Genomic DNA, 27,618 nt, shown 5'->3' on the forward strand with positions numbered 1-27,618 from the left:
GCGACGGTGTCCAAAAAATTATTGCTTAGAATAATCAGCTTACGTTCTTTTTGCAAACGCAGCCAATACGGTTGAAAATACAAAAAAGTGAAATAAACGAGGTTGTAGAGAATTAAATTTTCTACAAAGAGATCCGCGACACGATATGTCTATCTTCAACGTTTTAGGTATAAATTCATTATCCAATATTTGACTACCGGCAAAATGAAGGAAATCCATCGCTTGAGCATCTTTCAATGACTTTGTGGCCTAAATGGTTGAAGATAGAGATATGGTCTCGCGGGCTTTTTTAAAGAAAATTCAATTCTCTACAACATTCTTCTGAACATTTTTCTTGTATCTGTAACTGTATTCGCAGCGTTTTGAAAAATATGGGGCAGAGTTCAAATTGGTAAAACTATGAAATTTTTTTAAATATAGTTTAAGATACAATGTTTGCACTATTTTTATCTCCTACTATTGAGAATTTGATGCTCTATCTGACAGTATTTTTTTTTATTCGCCTTGTGCTAACCGTTATTTAATTACAACAATTTTTATAAATCCATTGCTTTGAAAACTTAGACGGTAATGGAACAACTGCGCCTCTGGCGTTATTAGCGGAACTATCGAGAACGGGGACGTTTTATTTCTACGTAGTTTCATACTTTTAGATATCCGTAGTTAAGATGGAATAATATCATCATTTATTAATATTTTGGTACAATGTAGGAATAATATCGTTATAATAAGAATCTTAAAAATAAAAATGTATCTCAATATAATTATTAATTACTAAAATAGCTTTCCCTTATTTCTTGAAACTCTTTCATGCGCGGCATTTTCAAATTATGCGTCTTTCTGAAATAGTGTAATTTATCGTTTTCTGGCTTTTCTTTTAAAACACAGCAATAAACAGATTTGCACAGTTTATTTGTTGCTTGTAAATTATTATTATTATATTTTTTGAATTTAATAGCTTATATGCCTTGGCCCTCCACTCATTACTGTTATTGCCCATCTGAGAGCTTTTCAAATTCTTATCGTCAATTATTTTGAAAATTCAAGGCTAACTTGATCTTTTCTAAATGGCACGAAAGGTCAAATTCAATCATTTTTAAAAAAGCATTTTTTTCTAAATTCAGTAATGTAACGTCATACCAACCTTTACTTTTATTAAAAGGTAAAAAAATAAAAATTCAAAAATTTTCTGCAATAGTAAAACTAAGTTAGCTTTGTTATTAGTGATATCTGTCACTAAACTTGTACATTTTCTTAAAATTAAACTTGGGTGCAATAATTAGTTTAATAATAGTACATTTAAGTAAAACTGAGTGAAAAAGAAATCATTTTTTGCATCTTTTGTAGCATAAAAATCAAGTATTAATTGCTTAATTTTTTTAATTAAAACGTGTTCTTTTTTAGTTAAAAGTGTTATTATAACAATTATTTTTTAGCTTTACTTATTTTTTAGAAATGTTTAAACGGCAAAGAACTAACAATAGATAAAGACAATATTTCCAAGGCTAACAAAATTTTACATTTCTCGAAAATTTCGTTTTTTTAAGTTTCGATTTAATTAAGGTATGCATATGTTATACCCTAGAACACAGAAAAAATACTCTTCTCAAAAATATTAAATTTGACCCTTGTTGCTACTTCAAAAAAATCAAGTTAGCCTTGTATCCGAAGAACAAATGAAGATAGAAATTTAATAAATATCTGAAACGACAAAATTTATACACTCTTAAGCATACACCAAATTTCAATACATTTTGACGAATAGTTTTTGTAATATTTAAACTGCATCCATACTTTTTAGCAAGCCTAAATTGTTAACGTTAACATTAAAAATGTTTAGCGATAAGCCAATGCTTAAGTAGCCAACATCCACCGCTTACCATACTAAGCTTAAGCTTAGTCGACATTTCGTAACTGAGCAACACTCGGTGCCGGCTTAAACTTAGTTTATAGTTAAACTCGGTTTAAGCTCAAACTGTGCAACCGGGCCTTAACCAATTATTCTTAAATTTGCGACTGAAGCTATCATGCCCAGAAGAAAACTCTGAAAACAGTCTGATAAATTGAAAAGGATTTTCAGTGCTTTGAAGTCGTTGCTCTTCTCCCGAGATGTCGGGAGATAAATCGTCATCCTGATTAAAGGTGAAATGTTGTAGTGAGTTTCCATTTGGTAATTAGGACCTGTTGTGCATTTTGGTTTCCATCAAAGCGCTCCAATTACACCGCATATAGGTCAATATTTGACGTGACAACCGCTGACACGCATCTAAAATAAAAACTTCTTGTCCAGATTTTGACAATGATGAAATAAACACGCATCTATTATTCTTAGCATCAATCAAAGTAAATTGCCGGTGAAATTAGATTATAACATCTCCTTTAATTAACTCCCGCTGAGAAGAAAGAAAAAAGAATTAAACGAGTTAAACTTGGCCAATAACACAAACGCGTCCCTCGTAACATTTTTAAATCGCTACCAAAGGCAAAAGAAAACGCTGAAAGCTGATTTAATAAATCATTTATTTGAAACACTCCAGCAAAGCACTGAATACGTTATTAAGACCGGACAAAAGTGATTTCAGCGAATCGCTGATGAAAACGCTTTCAGATATTGATGAAATTTTAAATGTTAGATAGGATTTGCGGTCTATTATCAGGCGGAGTTAATACAGAGCTTTGACAGCATCGTTTTTCAGAATAATTGATAACACATAGTTCGAATCACTTGACTGATCCATCATTTTCAGTTTTTCAGAGATAATTACGGCAGCTGTTGTAAAAATAGTCCCCTAGTAAATTCCATTAATAATCCGAAACCGACATTAAATCGTATGTTTACTTTGTGCGCTTGGTCATTGTGTGGAAATATAATCCATTAGTCCTTGTTGCTCAAAGCTAAAAAGCATCCGACACTAGCAATACATATTATTAATTAAACAGAGAACCGGAGACCTCACACAAGATGTCAGTATAAAACATTCACAATTAACTCGGAAGCCCCACTGCACAGGTGTCCGGGTAACAAATGGGTAATTAAACTGAATAAAAGGGCACGTGATGTCGTACCTAAAGATAACCCGGGTTAAATTTAGCGCAAAGAATTTTCTTTCAAGTCGGTGACATTTTATCTTTATCACTAATTATCATTAAAAACAATTTTTTTACACATTTGTGAGTAGTATATGGGCTTGATGGCCCTTCAGCAGTCTGTTTTTTCTAACATTGCTGGTCTGCATATTTTATGATTTTTTAAGTTGTGGCATATTTTTCGTAAAGTCGCAGCCTCTCTACAGGTGTTTGCTGTTGCAATAAATCTTAGTGTAATTTGGACCCATGCTCCATTTTTTCATCGAACATAATCAAGTATGTTTTTTACGATCCAGAGTTAATTTATAATTTAGAACAAAATTGACAAATTTTTTCCTTTGTGCTTAAAATTGCTTCTTCGTTCTTTTTTCATTCATATGTTAACGGTTTCAATGATATTATAAAATTGTGTATACAGGATCGCTAAAAAGTATAGATAGAGTTAAATATTTTCAGAACAGTTTAACAGAGAACCTTGAAATTTGGAAAACAGTTAAAAGAGTTTAAATTCTAACATCAGAGAGCTTTTTCAAATTCGTATCGTCAATTATTTTGAAAATTCAAAGCTAACTTAATTTGTTCTTAATGGCACGAACGGTCAAATTTAATCATTTTTTCAGTAATGTAACATCATACCACCTTTGCTTTCATTAAAAAGTAAAAAAATAAAAATTCAAAAATTTTCTGCAATAGTAAAACTAAGTTTTTTCAAAATACTGTTATTAGCGATATATGTCACTTGTAAGTTCGGGGCTCGTCAAGTTTTACACTCAGGCACTTTACACCTCTTAGAAAAGAGAAAAAAATATATGAAATAAATATTTTCCACTGAACTGATATCCAATCTCGCTAGGAAAAAAACTTTTTTTCTATTAATTTATTTGTCCAATAAAAAAGAAAAAAAAAACATTTGACATCAATGGATTGAAAATGCGAAATAAAATTATTCAGAAAAATTTGCCTTGAAAAAAATCGTTAGAATTTGATTAAAAGCCGTTTTGATATTATTCATCGGGAATTTCAGTCTAATTTATGAGGGACAAGATCGGACGGTTTTAAAGCCAGGACCGGAATAAGCACACACGTGTTAAAAATGTTTTTATTAAAATATTACCTCAGATGTTTAAATTGATGATTATTTTGGTCTAAGCACAAACGAATTCTTCGTCTACAATTCGCATGAACCCTTGCCGCAAGATTTAAAGAATAACATCATTCCATTTACAATAAACGGATAAAATTAATTGAAATCCGGACCTGAAAAATTACCAGCTGCCTCAACCTTCAGACCTAACAATGATCGCGTGCCAATTTTACGACAAATGCAATAAATTTTTGAAAATCACCATCCTGATAGAGACCTTTTGTGGAAGTGATTTACAATTCTACCAAAATTCAGAGGAAAAAAGCTGCCCCAATATCAAAACGCAAATTAAAAATCAACAACATATTTTTTCGAAAATTTAATTCGACATTTTGATGCACTACTTCAAAATATACCTATAGACAAAAAATCGTTGACATTAGACTATAGTTAACTAAGCGAAAGTGAAAAAACACACTATACAAGTAAACATTTTAAAAATTGGCAAAACGTTCTTCTATACAATAAAATCACATACGATTTTTTTAGAATGTTAGATATATTATAAAGAGGTATAAAGTCCCTGAGTGTAAAACTTGACACACCCGGTATATGTTGGGTTATCAGGGAGATCTAAAACCAATAAGTTTATGGAAATCATTTTGAACATCTTTTGTAGCATTAAAATCAAGTATTAATTTTTTTTTAATTAAAACGTGTTCATTTTCAGTTAAAAGTGTTATTTTAACAATTATTTTTAACTTTTGCTTATTTTTTAGTCAATGTTTAAACAGCAAAGAGCTAACAATAAATAAAGACAACATTTCCAAAACAAATAAAATTTTACATTTTTAAAAATTTTAATTTTTTTAAGTTTAGATTAAATTTAGGTTTACATGTGTTATACCATAGAAGACAGAAAAAATACTCTTCTCAAAAATATTAAATTTGAACCATGTTGCTATTTCAAAAAAATCAAGTTAGCCTTAAATAAATATATATTATTAATTAAACAGAGAACCGGAGACCTCACACAAGATGAAAACATTCACAATTAACTCGGAAGCCCCACTGCATAGGTGTCCGGGTAACAAATGGGTAATTAAAGGTGATGTCGTACCTAAAGATAACCCGGGTTAAATTTAGCGCAAAGAATTTTCTTTCAAGTCGGTGACATTTTATAGCGTTACAATAGTTTCGATTAATTGACGTGGTCGAAGAAACTCGTTCGTGTTTCACAAACAATAAAACGATAGCAGCGTTTCCTCGAGAGGAGTAGTTGCTTTTCGATAATTGCTTATCTGACATTGAGACCACTTTGTTCCTGGCATTTGGGAAGATATAGAATTTTTGGTGTTAACGATGCAATTGACACTGCTTGGAAACGCTCCATTTGGCGAGGTCGCCTGGGGTCAAAGAGGTTAAACAGCGCATCCCTACTGAATCACCATTAGTCGGCCACAATGACATCACTTGGTCCGTTCGTAATTTAGAGTCATGTTCACTGTATAATGTCGGAGATCCTGCAGGAAGCCAGTACTACAAATTGCCACGGATATTCACCGTGCCCGTAAATCATCGTCTAATCAGATTTTTTTCTATTTTTCCGCCGTTTTTTTCCGTCCCGACTGATTTATGAAATAACTCAGTCCTCCCCACAAATGCGTATTTGATATTTCATTTAAAATCTCGCACGACACGGAGAAATATCGCATTTTCGCAAGTCTCCATTATAAAATCTGAGTATATTTAACCCCCGGAAAGACGGTAACTTTTTACGAATGATTTATCGCGCCGAGGGCACTCGCCGCTTTTCTACATCCACTCTTAAAACTTTCAACGTGAGCTTTCAATACAACTGACAAATTGATCGGTGTTTATTAAACCGATGCTGTTAATTTTAACGCGGTGCATTCTTCTCAACGAAACGATTTTTTCCACAGACTCAACTCTTTTTGTACGGAGAGAGAAGCGACATTGATGGATGCTCCGAAAATAACACGTTAAACTGTACGTTCATTAACAAAAACTATCGTTGAAAACGAGCCGAGTTGCAGCGGATGCGACAAATGAAAAACCTCATTACGTGCCCTTCGATAAACAGGATAACAAGAAAAGTTACCAACTTGAGGTTTATTTAAATAATTCCTTAATCTTTTGTGGGAAGTTATGTCAACAGCCGAGTACCAGGATTGATGATCTTTCTCCGTTTTTCACCGCAAAAACTGAGAAACACCGCTTTTGTGACGCTCCTGAAGTTGCCAACGTAATAAAAGCAAAAAATTTGTAGCAGTTTTGTTATTTATTCTTTCCCTTCAAGTAAAAAAATGAAAAATACGGAACACCTGTAAGTTGGAGAAGGTATCTGCGGTCTCAAATGCATAAAGTTTGGAGTGCTTTAACGAACACGATAAAACTAAACTATGGTGAAAAGTTAAAGTTTACAAAGAAAAACATTTTCTGAAGCTTAGAGCGAAAATTAAATGAGAATATTTTAAAGTATCTTCCGCTACCTAATTGTTATTATTTTCTACGCCTGTTTAAGATTATAAACATTCTGATAGTGATTTTTACGACATGACCCACATAATTACCTCTGATATTGTAGCTTTTCTTTCTTTAAAAAATAAAGTTGAGGCGTTCCTTTTTTAAGAGGTGCTAGCATTCATTGTACTTAAACAGTTTTAGCCTAAAACACCTTAGTAAAACGTCGATTATAATAAAGATACAGTATCTTCTTTTTTTTTAATTCCAATTTTTAATTTTAATTAATAATTTAAACCGATAAAAAAATCAAAGGATCATTGGTATAATCAACAAAAACTGTTACAATTGTCATCTAATGAGTCGGAGAGGCTCACTATTACAATAATAACAATCTCACCATGGAATTGCATGGGTAATACGATCAGAATGCAGCTGTGACATTCAAAGTGTACTTAGAGTATGAAAAAATTAAAATAAAAAGAAGATTTTCGAAAATCTGGTATCAACAATAATGAGGTAGATTTTTTTGAAGCGCTCATCTCAAAACGGCAGTTAGACAGGACCGGACTCAAGATTTTAGAAAAACTTAAAATTATCTCCGTTATTAAAAACATTTTATTAAATGATTAAATGATTTAGCCTAAAATTATTAAGAATAATGCATAGTACCTCGTGTTAAAAAGAACGCCTCAACTTTGCGAACAGCTTGCATATGTTAAATTAATGATACATAATCTAATAATAATAATTCAAATAATTCAAATCGTTTCAAATTTTATACATACTAATATATTTTTGTTAAAAACAGGCTATGAAAAAATAATTTTTGTATTTAAAGAAGACCTTTTGCTTTTGATTTTGTTAGTGTGCAGTTTTCAATCAACATTATGCAAAAGTTATAAATGTTAAAGGCAAAAATATGCAGTATCTTTGAGTAAGTCGTTAATTTAATCTTCTTCTTTAAGTGTAACTAACATTTTTCACACATTGCCTGTTTGCTAAGCGTATCAGTTAACAAGCGAACAATTTACACTTGCTCATGCTTTAATTTTTCCTGTCCTTCCTGTAGTGTTCCTGTTGTAGAAACGCATTTATGATTGTATAAAGCTTAGTTTTTAAAAATAGGTCTCCGAAACATCTGCGTCCTTAATAATAATAAAATCCAGCAACTAATGAGGTAATTAATTTGCCAGAAACTAAAGATAAACAAAAGTCCAGGTTTTTCCGAGGGTTTATGTTAAATACACTGTGATTTTTAAAAAACGAGCCACCCTGAATATCTCCAAAAATAAGCAAAAAATTAAACAATCTTAAGACAAATCTATTTGAATTTAAAGGGGGAAACCCTTAAGTGTACTTTTAAAAGTTGCAGCAAGAACCCCATTTTATTACAAAAAACCCTTTCAAAATTTTAAATGGCACCACCCCTTTTGTTATACCTCAAACGAAAGGTATTTTGAGCAGGAATGTGGCTGTGTATTTTTTTAATTTCGATTATTTTTATTTACATTTTGCAGAACAAGATTCAGCAGAATTTGGAAATAAAATTAACTAAACGCCCTCTGGTGATGAATTTTGAACTATGTCGAAAACAGTAACGAAATATTCGTAATTCCACACTTAATTGACATTTAATGAACTGTTTAACAATTTTGCATGTATAGTGTTAATTACATACATTAGAGAGAATCAATTTAAAGGTACTAGCTTTGACATTGGTTCTGCGGTTTTTCGAGGTATAAAGTGTTGGAATTTAAAAGTGGATAAAAAGTGAAATAGATTTAAATTTTGATTTCAAAATATTATTAAACAGTTGCGTAGTTAAAGACCATAAGTAATGGATCACAGCTAACACAAGTAAGGCTCAAGAAACCAATAAATTAGTGCAGTGTGTGAATTTTAGGTTAGAATTTTTCCACTGAAAAATGAAAATTAAATACTTCGGTAAATCTACAAAACTACAATTAAGATTAACAACTGCTGATACATTTAAGCCATAAATAGTTCCAAAAGGTAGGCTTTTCAATGTCTTTGTAAGAATTTTCCAATAAAGTAAATGAACAAAGAGTCATGCGTTATTCGTATTTTTCTCACCTCTAATTTGTGCACATTCGTTTCTTGCATCAAAAATACAATAATCATTTCGCATAAGCAATGCAATCATTGTGAAGCCTCAGAATTCCGAATAAATATTTTCCCGCCATTTATGCTTACTGCTTTCGACCAAGCTCAGTAGCGCCCCCAACAGTAATTTTACTTCCGAATAGCAGAACAAATTATTGTAAAAGTCACCTATGAATTTTAAATGTGGTGTGCCGCTAAACCGAAATTGTTATTCTGTTAAGTGTCATAAGTGAAGTGTCATAAGAAAAACGAAAGCTCAGACTACTCAAGTAAGCACGGGAATGTAAAACACAAATCAAGACAAACCCTACAATTGAAACAACATAGTTGAAAAATGCATAAAAATAAGGAAACAACTAATCAAAAATTTGAGAGCGGTGACATTTCTTCTCAGAAACCTAGTAGTCATTTGAACGAAGCGGCACATTGAATTTAAATTCCATAGTCGACTTTTTGATGAAAAATCATTTTTGAAAAGAGGATTATCAAGTAACTGAGCACCATGTAACTTTATAAAAAATTATTGAAACTCAAAAAAAACACACAGCTTTCATTTGAGATATCATAAAAAACGGCCATGTCAATTAAAATTTTAAAGGGGTTATTTGTGTTACAAAAGGAGTTGGAAACTTGCAAAAGTACACTAAAAGGTAACTCCCTGATAATAAAAATTGACCTGTCTCAGGATTTTCTGTTTTGTTGATTATTTTCTCAGATATTTAGAGTGACTCGTTTTTAAAAAATGACCCAGTATATTCCAAATAAAATAAGTTTACCAGATGTAAGGTAGTATGCTTGTTTAAAGAGAAATTAGTAAATCACACATCAGACATCACTTTCGTAGTGTAAAAAGGTTTGTGCATCATTTTCAATCATTGTCCGTTGCAGAAAGTTGTAATTACCCTCGTCTAAAGCACCCTCACGAAATGTTAAGTACAAATCACTTCCTCTGGCAAGATATTCGTTTCCACAAATCATGTGCGGCCATTTCGCCGCCCCCTATTTCCATAACAGCTTTAAAACAGAACCTTCTTGGTCATATAAGCGAAGAGCGTAGAAACCTTCGGGACGTTAAAGACGATGCTCTTTATGTGTTGCAATTCCTGAGTTTTCCTGGAAGCACGTGAAATTGGGTCGCTTGTACTATTTCTGGATGGCTCCATTTAAAATATAAATCAAACCCTCTACCTGCTGCCGTTTGGGTTTCATTTCATCGATGATTTAGTAACGTTTGCGATACAATCACTTATTGTACTTATCTCGCCCATCCAGGTACGTAATGAATAATTTCGGTACGTATTGAGATTCGAGCAGCGTGCGCGTGTTCGCCTCCAGTTTTCCACCCGAAACGGGAAATTGAACGTTCGTTTGCTCCGAGCGCAATTTTTTCGCCGATGATGAATTAGAAATCTCATTTAGATAAAACCGGTCCACTATTTGCCATTTCATCCGGATAAATTGGATATTTTAATCTTTTCTCGCGACTACGTCTGTTTCTGATTCCATTATGCGGGAAAAAATCTCGATTCGATTTAGCCAACTCCAGATTGCTTTTATAATCAACGATATTTATCTTCGGTGGGGTCACAAAAATACACGGTGCAATAAGCCGAAAATTATCTCGTTCCCGTTTTTCCACTACAATACGTTGTTCTCATTTCAACCTTCAATTCGCTTATTTGAACCTTCCGATGCCATTAAAACGCTACGTTCTTGCTCAAGTCGAGATGATAAATCCTTCTCTTCCATAAAAACACTTATCATTGTTGCGCAAATTTGCCTCCGAATATATACGTTAAAGTACGGTTCCAACTAGACGATAAAACGAGAGTTCGTGACGTTCTCCTGTGAAAGAACGGAAGAAAGGCCAACATATCTCCGAGAATGATCGACTCGAGCGCACCCTCTACATACAAAATTATCATCGACTGTTGTTGCGTAAATTTAGCCTAAAATATCCGATTCAATTTATATTTCATGGAAGACGTCCAGGATGAAAAAGGACGACGAGATGGTGCTCAAGGGACCTTGTGTAAGAACTATACGACATTACCACGGCAAAAGTTACTTGCCGTTGTTTTCGTTATGTTTCTCGAAGCTGAGGGACCTCCTTAGTGGCTCTTGCCTGTTGTTCTCAGTTTCGCAACGCAAAAGGGACTAATTCAAATTAAACGTTAAGCAGAGACATGCAGGCGCCAGTCTCGCGTGATAAGATGCTCACTTTAACTCAAGATTAGTTTGTTATCACTATTACAATTATGAAATACAACAATACACCGTACATACGACCAAGCACGATTTTGCTCAATGCAATTGTATTACACACTATCGGACAAAAGTAAAGCAACTTTTAGTATAAAATTATACTTATTTATGTTACAAGGCCGTGAACTAAGACTAAGAGTGTACGCCTCGCCAAATAATCATTCGAATAAAAAAAAGATAGTTCACGACCATGTGGCATACAAAATTTTGTGTGCAATTGTGAAAAATTACCAAAACTAAAGATTCGATCGAATCTTCACACAAAATAAAATTTAACGGTGTGCTTTGGTATGGTAACTAGGACTTGCGTAGCTCTTTATTATTGTCATCTAGGATTGTCATTCCTATTTAATTGAAAGTGGTGCTGTTTTTTGTGCTTTTTAAGGAAAATGAATAGTGAAAGTGCGCAAATTCTCTAATAATTGATATCACATTTTAATAATTAACGTTCAAATCGTCTAAGAAAAGCTAATTTCGGTCGGTAAAAAAATGTCTTTTATTTTACGTTGTCAAGGCTTTATTTTACTATAGACAAATGTGCTATTTCACGACTCAAAATCAAGAAAAAAAAGTCGTTTTTTTGACAGTTGCACACAAAATATTATAGAATCTAAAATACCAATGGTAATCAGGAAATTCAGAAATCTTTTATTTCAAAATCCCATAATAGGCTGTTGTTATAAGCGATATAACATTAATTTTACATGTCAAATAAATTAGTTTAAAACAATTCATGTAAACAGTGCTCTTATTAGCGCGACAAAAGTAAAACAACTTTTTCATTTACTGTAAAAAACAAACCAAGATGTTTAGAATTAAAAAACATGGTGGTAAACTCTTTTTTTTTTTGTAGGGAAAATTAAAAACAAAAGTTCTAGACAGTTTGCCTTGCCCAAATACAGTGTGTCAAAAATAATTTCACTCTACAATATAAAAGGACATGTAGAAAAAATGCCCAAATCCGGAAAACCCAGAAAAACAACATTTTGAATAGAAAGATTTTTTTTTTAAAAGATCTGTTGATGTAAAAACCAACCATAATTGATGAAATTCTTGGACAAGAAGTTAATGCAACGAAGTTCAACTAAGATTTGTGGAGAAGAAAAGCTATACAGCACATGTTCAACCAGGAAACTATTAGTTTCGGAAGGTAATCATCGTACCAAACGTAAATTTGCACGACATTTGAACTAGAGAGTTGGAGACTGGAAAAAAATACTATTCAGCTCCGAAACTTCAAATAAAATTTTTAATTCTAATTGAATGAGATGTATAAGGCTTCCGGTTAATACCAGATTTTATCCAAAGTACCTAAAAAAGATGGACAAAAATGTGTATTTTTTAGGGAAAAAATGTGTGTTACACTTCATAGACAGTACTATAGCTAGCTTGCTACAAAAAAAAACGAAACGTTATGTTGCCCTATGCTGAGTAGAAAATGTCCTTGCAATTTAGGTTTCAACAAGATAATAATGATACAAAATACACGTCCCACCTCGTCTAGGAATGGTTTCAGACATTAATTCCCAAATTCTCCAGTGGTCGGCACTATGGGCCTGTCCCGCAATTTTTTTAACTGCATTTTTGGGAAAATTCATAAAAAATTAAGTTATCTTTATTTTTTATTTTAATAGATTTTCAGTATTAAGGCCAAAAAAAGCAATTTTTAATCGTGTGACTAGTAGGCCGAGCTACTACCATTTCAAAGCGCGCATGCGCATTCACTGTAACGCATACGACGATTTCGAGTATTTCGACAAATTTTGACCTTCCTCAACAATTGAATGATAAAAGAAAGTTTGGACGCTGGTTTTCATAATTTGTATAAACTGATTTAAATTAATTTTTGTATTTCTTAAGTTGCTTATGCTGTGTTTTCTTATTGTCATTACATAATTGTTTACACACACCACTAAAAACACGCTAAACATTATATGAACATAAACATAACCTAACTTTTGATTTGCACTTGTTTTGGCGCTTGCATCTAAGATACGCGTTATTTTGTTACGTTAGGTTAGTGAACCAATCAAAAAGCTAGAAGGCGGTTCTCAGCCTGTGACGTCATGATGACTTAAAATTCATTTTTAAGCATTTTTGCAAATTTTTGGGCATACATCTCGTAGAAATTGTGTTGTTTTTCTCTGAAGTTTCATTGGGTATAAAATTAACAAAATAAATGAGGTTTAGGCAAACCTCTCAACTAATACAACTCAAAATTTTATTCCTTCTATGTCGAGTCGTTGTCAAAAAATTAGCACTTTTTGAAGTAATGTAAAAATCTGTTTTCATAAAAGTTGCTTTACTTTTGTCGCACGTAATTTTGCTGTTTCAAGAAGTAAAATATTTCAAAACCGAAATGATAACGGATGCTAACAATTTTCTTTTTTCTATTTTACATATGATCCTAAAACAAGGAGAAATACAATAAATTAGGCCGGTGATTAAAGATATGTATTTATATTTTGAATTTTTTTTTTTAAGTTATGTTACTCTACTTTTGTCCGATAGTGATGTCCTGGTTCCAAGAACAGGCCATTCTGATTCACGAAAAATTGATAATTTATTCGTCAGCGTCAACCGCAACCAATTTAGAATATGATGCATATTTCAACAGTAGTTGAATGAAATGACCTGCACCCAAATTGATGATGGATCACTCACTTGAACGGTCTATTAGAATAAACAATTGAATTAAAGACACCAGCTTGGGCTACAGGTCCACTACATCGGCATTTGCATGACCGAAAATATCCTCGACGGTAAACGAAGTTGACAAACACAACAAAAATTAGATCCCACAGGAAAGCCTATAAACATTATTCATCCTGATTCGTTCTTGCTGCATCTGCAATGAACAGAACCTCCTGCAATGCGGAATAAACTAATAGCCCAATAACTTAAAGCTGAATGCTTTTAAATTTGTCGCCCATTGTTCAGCACAACTACTCGCCCGACTCTGACATCTGCCACAATCCGAGGTCGAAAGTGACTAATTTGAAAAAAACGCTCGCTTTAAAATCGGTTTGTAGCCAATAAAAAAAATGTTAACGTAAACGCGCAATAAATTAAATTCGTCCTGGAAAATCCTTCACAATCCGAAAAACAACAGGAATAAATCTCATCGAACAAGTGTATATTGGAATTTACATAAAATTGATGTGTCCCACTTCGTTTTTGTAGTGCTGACGTCGGCACAATGACTCAATTAATCGTGGTTCGTTTCCATATTCGTATCCAACATTTTTCTACCACTGACATAAACTCGAGTTAAGTATAAACAGCGATAATTGGAATAGTACGTGATTAAACAAAACCGAACAATAGCTCGAAAACTTTCCCATTTACTCGTCCCAAGATAAGCTGTACAACTTTCTGCTTCATATAAATCAAACATTCCATTAATCATACTTTAAATTATCTTGTAAAACAAACGATTTAATTAAAAACGGATTTCTGCATTAACTTCGATAAATCAAACTCGCGAAAGCTCCCCTAAGAGGTATCAACATGGAACGGATCGATTTGACGACAAGGCCAAAAAATCGCAACACCCCGAAGACCAAAGCTTGCTAATCGCGCAAAAGTTTCAAACCCCAAAGCTGTTGTAACATATTAGAGTAACTTAACCGACACTTAACAAATGCACCAAGAGCTGCTGTTGCATGCGGTTGCGGCTCCAAGCCTTGTAACCCCGATCTGCACACGTTCAAATAATTTGTTTCGAATTTTTACGCACCGTTGCGGAACTGGTGAGGCGGCGGCGGCCTCGGGGTCGGCGGAGGATCCTCGAATTGCTGCAGCCACTCATAGAGCTGCTCCAAGTCCCTGAGGCTTTGCTGCCTTTCGGCCTCCTCGCGGGCGGCCACCTCCTCGAGGCTCTCCATCATCCTCTCGGAATCAGCAGTCGATTCCAGTGGGTCGTTTCATCGCGATATACGATTCACCACATTCGATAATAACGAGGCGCTATACTGGAGCGTGTATCGCATCGACACTTGACACTTCATAATATTTCACTGTGAAATTTATCGAGAATTTGCGACGTCACAGTGCAATTATCTGCAAGAGTGACAGATTCATCACGGTCAGAAGGTCGCTCGACGTTTCCAAATTGTTATGACGATGAGAAACGACACTCGAGGGATTGGGTCGATTCTTTCTGCCTTCCGGAGAACCGCTCGGTGGGCGATAGTTGTCGATATTTGATGAAAAACGAATTGTTGCTTATTTACACTAAGACTAGTAGCGCACGTAACCAGGGTGCGTTGCTCGACTAGGTTTCATTTAGAATGCTGCTTTGTGTCGCTAATTCGATGCTTCTAGGAAAACTTTACTTAAAAATCACACTTTAACACTTGGAGTTAAGCACTAATAAAATTTGAATAAAATCTATCTTAGCTTCAACAAGGTTACTCTAACAGGTTCAACAACTGCAACACCAACACTTTTCTTAATTTATTGAAACTCAACAACGATCACTTGCTCAAAAGATACGAACGGATCACAAGTCGCTTTATTACCGTCGACTTCTTTGTGCCGATTTTACTACGACCGTCTTGTCGTGCCAGCTGCACATGTACAGCAGCAATTGGACATGATAAACGTGTGTCATCCCGCCTGCTGCTGATCGGAAGAGGCGTCGTGACGACTGGCTCTCAACTGGTAGACGCGGGTTCGCCGTACCCGGACCGAGGCCTGACCTGCGCCTCGCAACTCTTATTTTAAATACGTGCTCGAACCCATTGTTTACCCTATTTAATAAAAACGGGACCGTGACAGATCGCAACGACCTTCATTCCATTTTTCCTTCGACAATTGTCCGGCGAACCTCCATCAAAATTCACGTGTCGTTTCGACACTCAATAATTCAGCAACACTAGAGCACCAAGTTTTAGCACAACTTGATCAACACCTGACCCACATTTCAGAAAGGTGTATTGTACTCTTCCCTCCAACTTCAATATTTAAGATTTTCTTCAGCTCCTTCCCTGGTAGCACACTTATACAGGGTCAGGTCACCTTATCGCGCACCCAAGAAAATCGCGACTTCTAATGAAATAAAAATCTTGAATTTTTACACACCAGTCTGTACATTGATAAAGACCATTCTCGGTTTTTATTAAATTTTTTGTTAATAAATCAAGTCGTAACAGTTTTGTGAGTTTTTGGGCAATAACTGTTAATTTGACTAACCAAATGAATCCTTTACGAATCCCATCGAACGCTGGTATCACAATTTTAAATTTTTACTTGGTTGGTGAAATAATTGGTCATTTTTATTTAGACGCAAACCAGACGCGTGATTTATTAGAAGATGGTATAATTTGCCAACAAAGGGATCAGTTACCAGTAGCCGACCTTTTTGAAGCGCCTTATTTACAGTCTTGCAATAAAGCTGATGCCTGCATTGAAATATCCCAACGAAATCTTTTACAATCTTACCCCAATTACAGTTCACATTGTCACCTAAATTCACGACGCCACAAGTAGCAACTCATAAATAAAAATAATTTTTAAAGTTAAAATGTAAAAGTGCGTTTAATTCAAAATCTGATTAGTATTTTTCTTCGCTAATTTCGTAAACAATCATCTGAAGTGAATTCGCGTGGTTTAGTATAAAATTTAAAATTTACCTTTTTGGTAAAAATTTTTTTTTGATTATTATTGTTATCAGCAAGTGAAAAATTACCAAAAAATTAGGGGAGATACCTTTCGAAGGTACAGTCAAGCGTGTAAAATGCAGTATTTTTTTATTTAATTAGAAATCGCGATTTTCTTAGGTGCGCGATAAGGTTGCCTGACTCTGAATAACCGAGATGAAACCTTCCAATATAACCGCCAATTCCGAAAGGTGACGCTTTTATATGCTAACTGTTAGTTAACCACTTTATCTAACCGTTATCCAGGCGCGGTTATATAACTCTTCTTATATCTCGGTTATATTGCGAATATGTGTCTTTATCTATATAATTTCTTTTACATCTCGCTTATTTCGGTTATGCTTAGTGATCTAACCAGTATATTGCCCTATTAACTTTTGCCTAAATTTTATTTAAAAAAACCTATAGTAGATATTAATACAAATTAAAGTTTTAAATATCTAGGATAAATAAATTGGTGCATCTATCCAGCCTCTTTGGGATGCACAACATCACCAATGCACAATAAATATTGTTCAGTGTTTTGTTGATTCCTTGTGCAAAAATTCCAAAAAATTTTTTGGGAATGACTTCTACAAGAAAATGTTCGATAACCAGAACTAACATAGAACTACTTATATTAAGACCGACGATGCTGTAGGAGTAATAGGAAAGATGAAATGCCATCTTACGGCAAAACTTCTAACGTACTCAGTGTTTTTGTGTTATCTTTTTCCTCCAAAGAACAAGACTTTGTCAAACTGTTAACAAATTTCAGTAAGCAGGAACTAAAGTATTACTATTTTCAAAAATGTATTGTTCACTGTTTTCTTCATTGTTTTTTCAGCTTTGAACTGGACAAATTCTCCGAATCCAGCTTAACATTGTAAGATTAAAGGGTCGGCAGGTAGAAAAAGAGAAAACATTTATTCCTAGAATAATTTGCTTTGGTTTTGACAAATTAATTTTTTTTGTGGTCAAAACTAAAATACATTTAGACAAGCTATTTCAGCTTTCAATTAAGTATAAATTCAAATAGTAATCTATTTACATGATAAACAATAAATATAGATGACGATTCACGTGATTGCAACACGTAGAAGTAAAGAAAAAGCAAAAATCACTGTTGAATGCATGTTACGACCAACCAACTAGATAATTTTCAACCATATAACCAAAAATTTCTTAGATCACTTATTTTGTTTTGTAATTATTATTATAAAATACCGGCGAATACTAAATATAACTGTAACATAACCATGCTTAGATCACCGATATATAAACTGAATCTAGCATACGCTATATTGCATTACATACATAGCAGTTATATAACCGTCACATAACCTTTGCTGTATACTCTAGACATAATCATGGTTAGAACACTGATATATAACCTAAATCTAGCTTGGGCCATATTGCTTTAGAAACAACGGTTATCTAATCGTAATATAACCATGGTTATAGACGCTAAACATAACCGTTATATAACCGAAAGATAACTTAGTAAAACTGTGCTATATATACTAGGGATTTGATCTCCTCGACAATGCATTTAAGAAAATTACTTTGCAACTGTATCTCGGACTTTACAAAATCACCATTTAAAAGAAAACTAATTTCTGACGTTTTATTCAATGCAGCTGTCGTGCTTCCGCTGCTTGCATGTTAAAATATTATCTACTATAGTCAGAAGTGACTCATTAAATTTACACCCGTTTCATTTTAATAATGGAAACGCGTGATTATAAACATCTAAAAATATGCCTTTGTGCGCGTCCTAGAACCCGCTAAATGACCCGGAAGAAAGGTGGAGTGTCAACATGGGAGAGATTGTGTATTAATGCAACAAATTTCGGAGGCCGTAGAAGAGTAATTGTGTTAAGATGTTGGATTAGGTAGTCTGAGGAAGAGATTCATGAGGGTCTACTGGGATCTGAACTTGTTGGGGCAACCGCAGAACAGAAAGATCATTAAAATGCCAATTTTGCCCCGGAAACTAAAACAAACCGTTTCCCTGCGTTTAAAATCCTCTATTTGCGATTACGTGTCAATATTCACGTAACGAGACGTTATTAAATTACACCTTAACAAAACTAAAACATTACATTGTTAGAACCTGATACAGTAACTCACAACAAACAGAATTACGACGGTTACATAGTTATAAAAGTATTTTCCACTAGTAGCTACTCTTCAAACAAAATATTTATTTATCTTTGCAGTTTAAAATGACCTGCGAATGTAGGTTGACATCAAATCAACAAAACGACAAAGGTTAAAGTTAGATCCGACCAAATTTAGCTCATTGTCCCGACAACAAAAGTTTTGTCGTGCGGGAATCCTTTTCAAATACTAGTTGTCCGATATTATAACGACTCGCTTAGTATTTACTACCAGATAATTGAATCCATTCCCAACTGCTTCAAGTTGAAAAATTATTCAAGAACCCTCATCACTGTTCCAGCCGCAGAAAACGGAACAAAACATTTACCAGCAAGCAAAACGACAATCATAAATTAGGTTAACAAGACAACAGTGTCCCCGACTAAAAACTATATATTGCTAAACAAAGACGAGCAGAAAATCGGAACCCTTTCATCTGTCGACATTCCTCTCTCTAGAGAGAATAACCAGACTACCGAACTAATTTGATTATTTAAGTCAATATCATTATTATAAACGGAAGTAAAGCAGTTTCCTTTGTTTGTGGCTTGTTATACTTTCTTCAGTGGCACGAAACTCTTCCTCTAGTGAATTAACGAGTCAGTATTAATGAGCCGCGCGCGCTTGTTTGTTCTAATCATTAATGATATACACTAAAACACTTCAGAACTTTGTCTAACTTCACTTCAACGATAAAAAACTTCACTATCTATTTATAAACCCTTTTGTAACGTCGTTGCGTTAAATTTCCCAACTAGTAATTGATGTTAAAATGGATAATTTTGCAGCTTAAGCCTTGATAAAAAACTGTCCCTAATGGGATCGTCCCGCAAATCGTAGATTTTGTTAATTTTATACCTAATGAAACTTCAGAGTAAAACAACATAATTTCTAGAGACCTATGCCCAAAAATTTGTAAAAATGACTAAAAAATGAATTTTAAGTCATCATGACGTCACAGGCCGAGAACTGCCCACTAGCATTTTGATTGGTTCACTAACATGACGTAACAAAATAACGCGTATCCTAGACGCAAGCGCAAATCATAAGTTAGGTTATGTTCACGTTCATACAACGTTTAGCGTGTTTTTAGTAGTCTGTGTAAGCAATTATCTGATGACAATAAGCAAACACAGCACAAACAACATAAGAAATACAAAAATTAACCTAAATCAGTTTAGACAAATCATAAAAAAAAGCGCCCAGGCCTTCTTTAATCTTTTCATTAATCGTTGAGGAACCTCAAAATTCGTCGAAATACTGGAAATAGTTGTATGCGTTTACAGTGAATGCGCATGCCCGCTTTGAAATGGGAGTAGCTCGGCCTACTATATCACGCGATCAAAATTTCCTTTTTTGGCCTTAATACTGAAAATCTATTGAAATAAAAAAATAAGGGTAAACTAGTTTTTTTATTAATCTTCCAAAAATGTAGTAAAAAAAAGTTGCGAGACGGATCCATTACTTCTCTAAAGCTTGTAATAGCTTTGTTCGCGGTAGCGATCCTGAACTAGTTCAGGCATCAATCGCATGCGCGTGAAAAAAACACCGAACTTTTAGTAACAGTCCGGCGATCGCAATAGAGAATCTTTTGTCCCGGATCGGTTCAGAACCAGTCCAAGTTTGTCTCTGTTACTGTCGTTCTTTTGAGCTTTTTGAGGTTGGAAATGGGTTTAAACCATAATAAAGAAATAGTCTGTTTTAGTTACCGAGATTCATTTAATACCTTCGAAATTATTTATAAAATAACTTTTTTTTGACAAAGTTATTTCCTGGGAAATTTATGATGGTGGGATAGATTCAGTTACAGAAACAAGAAGTAGACCAAAATTGTTTTGGTTGAATAGTTTCATTCTAATTCCAACATTATCAGGACTTTTATAACTTTTCGTATCAAGGTTTTTTGGATTTATAACTTGTTTAGTTTAGATGGCTTATTATTTTTTAAACATTTACTGTGCACTTAATAACGATACATCATCATTCGCGGTGGTCGGAAATCCGTAAATGATTCTAAACCGCACATGCGCTTTAAATAAATCCTGGACTAGTTCAGGATTACTTCTAAAAATCGTCCGCAAACACAACTATTATGTTAAGGTCCCCACTTGATAGATAAAGAACATTTTGACATTAGGGTTTTCCCTTGGAACGCACTTTTCAGTTTTATCAAATTTCCAGGTTGAAATACGCATTGTACTGCCAAGTTAATAAAAAACTTCCTAACGGCTTCTTTCTCCCGCTACGGCCCATTCGGCATATTCGTCGTCGCATGCAAACAGGCTTTTAAATGAGAAACATCCTCAAAACAACGGACCCTTATGTGCTCTACTACAAATATAACACTACGAAATGAAGACATTATCTTGAAGCTAATAGGTGGCTGCTGCACGAGACTTCCAAACATTATAACCTTAATTAAGGCATTTACACACAAGAGTATTATTCGGCGAAAGCCGCGTTTCCCGTCCGACTAATCTCACAACTTCGATTTTGAACAAATACTTCCATAAATTAAATTCAAAATATGTTATAAACGAGCCCGACTTCCAGAATTGTGATTACCCTGCTTTTAAAAGGATAATGTGTCGTCTCTCGCTTCGTCGTGTTAAAAAATTCATCGACTAATTTAGATGCAATTATTGTGCCCCAGTTTTTGCTGATAAATGTTTAAATTTTACCTTTTTTCCTCCAACACGAGAAAATAAGAGCCCAAATGATCGCAAATTCTGGTCCATTATGTAAAAATCAGGCAAAATAAAAATAAATAAATAATCAGAAAAGCTGCTGGCGCGTGAAACCCCCTTCAAATTATGGCAATCCTCCATCACTCCATTCACCCGCACCAACCTCAACTCAACGGCATCAATTTAGAACTTTATTCCTTTAAAGAGAACACGCACACCTCGGATGTTCTTCGCGATCTTTGCCACATATGCGTGTGTGTAACAAACGAACTGTGAATGTGGAATCGTCCTTCAGTGCTTGATTGAGCTTGAGTCTAGTTTTGCGTCGACACATTCAACATGGACTGTTTACCAGCAAAATGACATGTTTACTACGAATTTGGAGAGCAAGAACGTTCGGATAAATTATCACGAGTTGAGTTAACAACGTCGCTATTACCGTGAAAGATTCATGGATAACGCGGATTTATCGATAATGCCCTTTTGGGAACAGAGAAGTAGATGGTGAAAGAAAAATTAAATCTGATTTAGGCGTAATTGAAGATCTTTATTGTAGGAAACGCCCTTAAAAACTCGTTTAGCTAGAAAAACGTTATTTCAGTCCGCGCATTGGCCTTCTCTGCAACTTTATAGTACGATGTCCTCCGTGTGTGTTTATTACCAGTCGCATAAAAACCCTCGTATAAAACGACCCTTCGTATCTTTGCGAATTTTCCTAACCACGTTCAGATTTAAGCAACGTGACTGCCTTTGATAGCCTTAATTTGAATGTTGATGATCTGAACAGATGCTCGTAAGGCAATAAAAAAAGGTTTCCAAACTAATTCCGAGAAATATCCGAATTGTCGTTTGTCCCAACACCCATTAACTTTATCAAGCAAATTGCTTGCACTCGTTAGAAAAAAGGATCGTGCCTCGAAAGCACTTTATCTTACATTGTTTCTTTTACAGTTAGTGTGGACGTTGAGTTGTTATTCATGTCTGCTACATTAGAGCCCTGTGTGGGAAAACTTCTCGGGAAATTTTCCGGCGGTGAGATAAATACCTGCAATGACCTTGTCATATTTCATTGCTTCGTAAAAGTTCCATTTATCTTACTTCAAAAATGTTCACCATTCAATAAATCCAATAAAAATTAAACATTCAGTACAAAAGAAAATTGGTGGAACAATGTCTAGGCGAAAAATGGTGGATGCGCCGGGATCAATTATTCATAAATGTGAAATATCAGCATGAAACGTTCTATATTTATCGGCAATAAAACAAAATTTTATTAACTATAAATTTTGAAACAAAATTGAGTTAGACGCCGAAATCGCAAAAAATTGGACTTTTAACGTTCCACCGTGCCAACGAATAAGTCTGAAATTGTGCAACTTGAGTCATTACTCATAAATAACAACAGATTATGGAAATTGCGCGATACATTCGAAATACACCCAGCGCCATAAATCACACAACAGTGCACACATTCAGTCTCAAAAAACTTAAGAGTTCCCTTAAACGTACCTGAATCTATTTTCTTGATGTATTTCGTTTTATTCTCCCTAAACCACTTAATTTCATATGCATAGGTTTTATCCATAACCTTCTTTGTGCACATGATAAAATATCGCAATGTCTTCAGTCAAGAAGCACGTCACATTGCGAATTGAATGCTCGCAGGCACGTTCTGCTTTACAAACAGCAGTTCGCTTTATAGTTTTCTTCAATAAAAACGCTCACAATCAGTTGCACTTTTACTGCCACGGATAATAACCTCCGGTTACCAATTTGTCTAATTTGAAAATAAAAGTTGTGACAAAAAGCTTTAACACGGCGGACGTGTTGGTATTACAACATTGTTACCAGATGTTTAAAACTTTGCAACCGGTGTTCATTAAGTCTTGGCTATTTCAAGAGGCAACTTTAAGAGCCCACTGTGTGGCTTTCATAATCCGGCCGGCGTATTGTCGATAGGCTATTATACCGACGAAGTTGGTTGGTCGAGGAGGCTTCAAAGATGCTACCGGGTTCGAGGAAATAAAACGGGAATATGAGCGGAACATCGACACGAGCTTATATGAATTAATTAAAAGCTCGGAATGGTTTTTGGAGCTTTTCATTTATCTAATCGCATAGCCTCAATTAAAATACTTGGCGAAAATTCCTTTCGAACAACGCAGGTGTTTTTGGATTGGCAGCATTGCGTACATGCTAAATTAACCGATAAAGCAGAATGTCCAGCAAGAATGCTCACTGATTTTAACGGAAATTTTATTCAAGCCTCCACATTCAAACTGGAGAATCTTCGTGAATTCCACGCATCCTCAAAACCAATTCTGAATTATTTTCGGTGTGGTCATGTGAGTTTTTCCCTTTACTTTATATTGTACAAGACAAATGACGTAATTCGCTTCATTGTAAAGACGGTTTATGAAGGAATAACAACAGAGAAGAACTGTATATGCATAAATAACAACGCCTACACGAGCATTAAATTAAAATCGTCAAATATTCAGACATTTCGATCGTAAATCTATTCGCAACAAATCGATGATCATACTTGCGATCAAGTGTCAAGCTTAATGGACGCTGCATACAAAATTAGTTGAGGAAAATAAGATACACTCTTACTGACCTTCGATCAGGTTCACTGACCACACAGAAATGCCGAAACGAAATTTGTTATTTTTCACTTCTGGATCTAATTGCCGCGCCAAATTTTCGCCTAACCCCATTATACAACAATTTAAAGAAAGTGTTATGATACAGAACGTATCGAGAGAAAACACCAGTCAAACCACAATCTTATTTGTTTCGGTTTTTCACTTGCATAATTAATAATAAATATTAGTAAAAAAATTGGAACACGTTTTATCAAAACCCACTTTCTGCACGAATAAATCCGGTCGGAAACGGAGAACGAGATTCTCACTATTGTAACAAGTAATTACCTAATGTACGCGGAAGAACTATTTGTCGACAAGAAGTTCAGTTTCACAAACAATGTCTCCATTACGTGGTTCGGTTCAAAAACGGCATATATCATACCTAGAGAGAATAGTAGCAAATGAACCCAGCGACTTTCGTGCAAGGAGCCACAGCAGGTATTTGCCTTGTGTCATTTGTCTGTTACACTTATGACAAATAAAAGTACGAGTAAATAAAATAAAGAATGCATTTTTTAAATTTATTACAACTAAATTGTAAGTTTCGTATCTGAATGCTGTGAATATAAAAAAGAAAAACTTTACTCATTTTTACCATACCACTTTCATTAATTTATAACGCTGTAATGAACTTCACAACATTAAACAGACAATAGATTTTCATGCAACAGACATAAATTGTATGTTAAAGTCATAAACGACGCTGAGGTCTTAAAATAATAATAAATAACTATTTTGATAAATGATAAGCAGTCTGGAGAAAAACATGGCAAAGTCCCACACTGAACTTATATTTTGACTTGGATGAGTTATTATATTTGGAGCAAAAAACTATCAACTCTTAACTGTTAACGTTTGGAGCCAGTGAGTGTATCAAAAATTTATCGAGGAGAAAATGCAGTAAGTCACACGTACTCGTAAGTTCCTTTTTTTTTTTATTCGGTTGAAATTATCTCAATTTTCTCAATAGAATAATTTACTAGACGCTTCTAATTCTTACTTAAACTTATAAATTGTTATACAGGGTGAAATCTCGAATCTCGTCTGAGTTTGAAACAAATGCTGAAACAGGTCAATTTTGGTATAAAGAGAAACCAAATTTCATCGTAGTTATTTCTGCATCCCTCTGGCGTCTAGAGCTACCCCTTCAAAAAATTTAAATAGCTAAAGGGGTCCAGTGACATCGTTTTGAAGATGCTTTCATTGTATATGCAACCATGTACATTTTTAAATTTTGAACGATTTATTGTCGAGAATCACGAAATTGTTTTATGACATTGATATTTTGAAAATTGTTAATCTAGAACCCTATCACTCAACTTTTGAACGTTTTTTGGTATAAATTGATTCAGAACTGTTACCTGCGCAAATGTTTCTCGTTTATAAAGTAACAAATCAACCCCTTTAAAAAATTTAAATAGCAAGAGAGGTCGAATGAAAAATACGAGAAACACAATGTTTTGAAGCTAGTTGTATTGTCTATGCAACTACGTTTTTTTTTTTCAATTTGTATCAATTCCTTTTAAAATTGCTATAAGAAGAAATAAAAGTGATTATAAAAACACAATTTGATTTAACAAATTATTGCTTAAAATGTTGGCCCCCAACTTCCATACAATGGTACAATGGATTTTTAAAACATTGTCAAACATTTTGAAACATTTCTTACGGCTCTCTGATAATTAAATTCTATGTTCTGTACTATGGACCATTTTAAGAATTTATCGACAATATGTTATAGACACTGTGAAAAAGACTGGACAAAGTGATTTTACCACCTTCAGCTTCAATTTCTTGTTACTTTAAAACGTAAAAACAGTAGTGCAGATAAGACACCATTTCTGAGACTATCTATACCAAAAAACTTCTTCAAAATTTAAGCAAAACTATTTCAGATTGATATTTTAAAACAAATCTTAAAAATCTTAAATTCGAACTTCTTAATAACCAAACGTTAAAGATTGGAAAAAACATGGTTGCCTATATATATACCAGTGTTTGTCAACCGGTGGTTCACGAACACTTGGGAGTTCGCGATGTGCATAAAAAAGATTCTCCAAAAAAAGTATTGTAATGACGAAATTTTAAATTGCTAATATACAATATTATAAACAAAATAAACATTTCCTGTAAAAAAAATTAATTGGTAATATAGTTTGCTTATTTATAAAACGCTGCAGCGCGTATACATCCAACTTTCAAAAACGAGCATTTTTTAAATTGTCCATGGCAACATCAATAACCCAAGGAACGTGAACTATAAATGACATCTTTTTAATGATTTTTCTTGTTGGTAACATTTTAAATGTTCTTTCTAATGTCCAAATTCTAGGTTATAAACACTATTTTAAAACACGCTTCCGATAGCAACGTGTTTTCGCTATTTTAAAACACGCTTCCCGTAGCAACGTGTTTTAAAATAAAATGTATCCCAAAAGAAAAACAGTAACACTTATGCGAAAACGTTTAAAGCTCTCGAGTGTATAGGTACGCAACTCGCAAACGCTCGTTGCATAACGACAGCCTTAGAATTTTAGGCTTGAGTTTTCGCACTCATATTATTAATAACTATGTTATTATAATGACCATCAATTCCACGAAAACGGTTATTCGACGAAGTAAACAATAATTACATGTTATGAAGATTAGTAGTTTTTTTTTTTAATTTATTAGACTTAAATTAATTAGCTTCTTAAGTAGAAGCAAGTTCTAAACTTTTTTGTACCCTTAGTTTAAAAATAAAAATGGCACTCTTTTAATTCCTTCGTAAAGTGCGAAGCAAACAGCTACCTTCATTTAATCTCACATCATAATTTTGCATTTTCGTTACTTTCTTGTTAAAAATTAGAAATTGCAAAGTTAAGAAAGCATTTCTTGTCTCCACATTCACATGACAACCTGTTATCAATGCGGAATTTGCCCCTGTTTCTGTGTTTTCGTATATAAATTTTCATATAGAATTTTTTGCAAACACTTAACGACATTTTATCAGAATAAATCAAACACTGGACCTGACTTCCTTTGCTAAAATTCTCACGAATGAATTAGCTATCGTGCCAACGATAAAACTGTTTAACATGTTTGTTTAAAAAACATCCCTAACATAAAATTTACTGCACTTTGATACTAATTTTAAAATAAAAAATATTAAAAAAATATAACTAAACAACACCAGATTATTAATTTATTTTAAATTCGTACTCATTAAGCATTCATTCAGTTCGAAATGTCCAACTAGGAAAATAAAGTGAAAAGGATTGGGAACCACTGGCATAGGCAATGAGAGCAGCTTCAAAACGATTTGTCACTCGACCTCTCTTGGCATTAATATTTTTTGAAGAGGTTGCACTGGATTCAAAAAGGATGCAGAAATAATTTTCAAACTAGGATAAAATTCAGTCCCCCTTTAAACTAAAATTGACCTGATT

The 27,618-nt window shown here is 34.0% G+C and overlaps 1 protein-coding gene across 13 annotated transcripts in view; it reads right to left on the minus strand.

Moving 5' to 3' along the window:
• The window catches only part of DIP2 (DISCO Interacting Protein 2), a 169,428-nt gene that overhangs the window by 56,579 nt on the left and 85,231 nt on the right, over positions 1 to 27,618 (minus strand). For 2 of the 13 annotated variants that reach the window (XM_064358364.1, XM_064358355.1), the window contains exon 1: positions 14,787 to 15,697. The exons of 10 other annotated variants lie outside the window; for them this stretch is intronic. In XM_064358364.1, coding sequence (XP_064214434.1) covers positions 14,787 to 14,937 — 151 coding nt within the window. In that variant the 5' untranslated portion in view covers positions 14,938 to 15,697. Of the gene's footprint in view, positions 1 to 14,786; positions 15,699 to 27,618 lie in introns of those variants that run through there. One more of the 13 variants, XM_015978179.2, reaches the window with a different exon arrangement.

The sequence above is a fragment of the Tribolium castaneum genome, chromosome 1, assembly GCF_031307605.1.
Source record: "Tribolium castaneum strain GA2 chromosome 1, icTriCast1.1, whole genome shotgun sequence".
NCBI classification, from domain to species: domain Eukaryota; kingdom Metazoa; phylum Arthropoda; class Insecta; order Coleoptera; family Tenebrionidae; genus Tribolium; species Tribolium castaneum.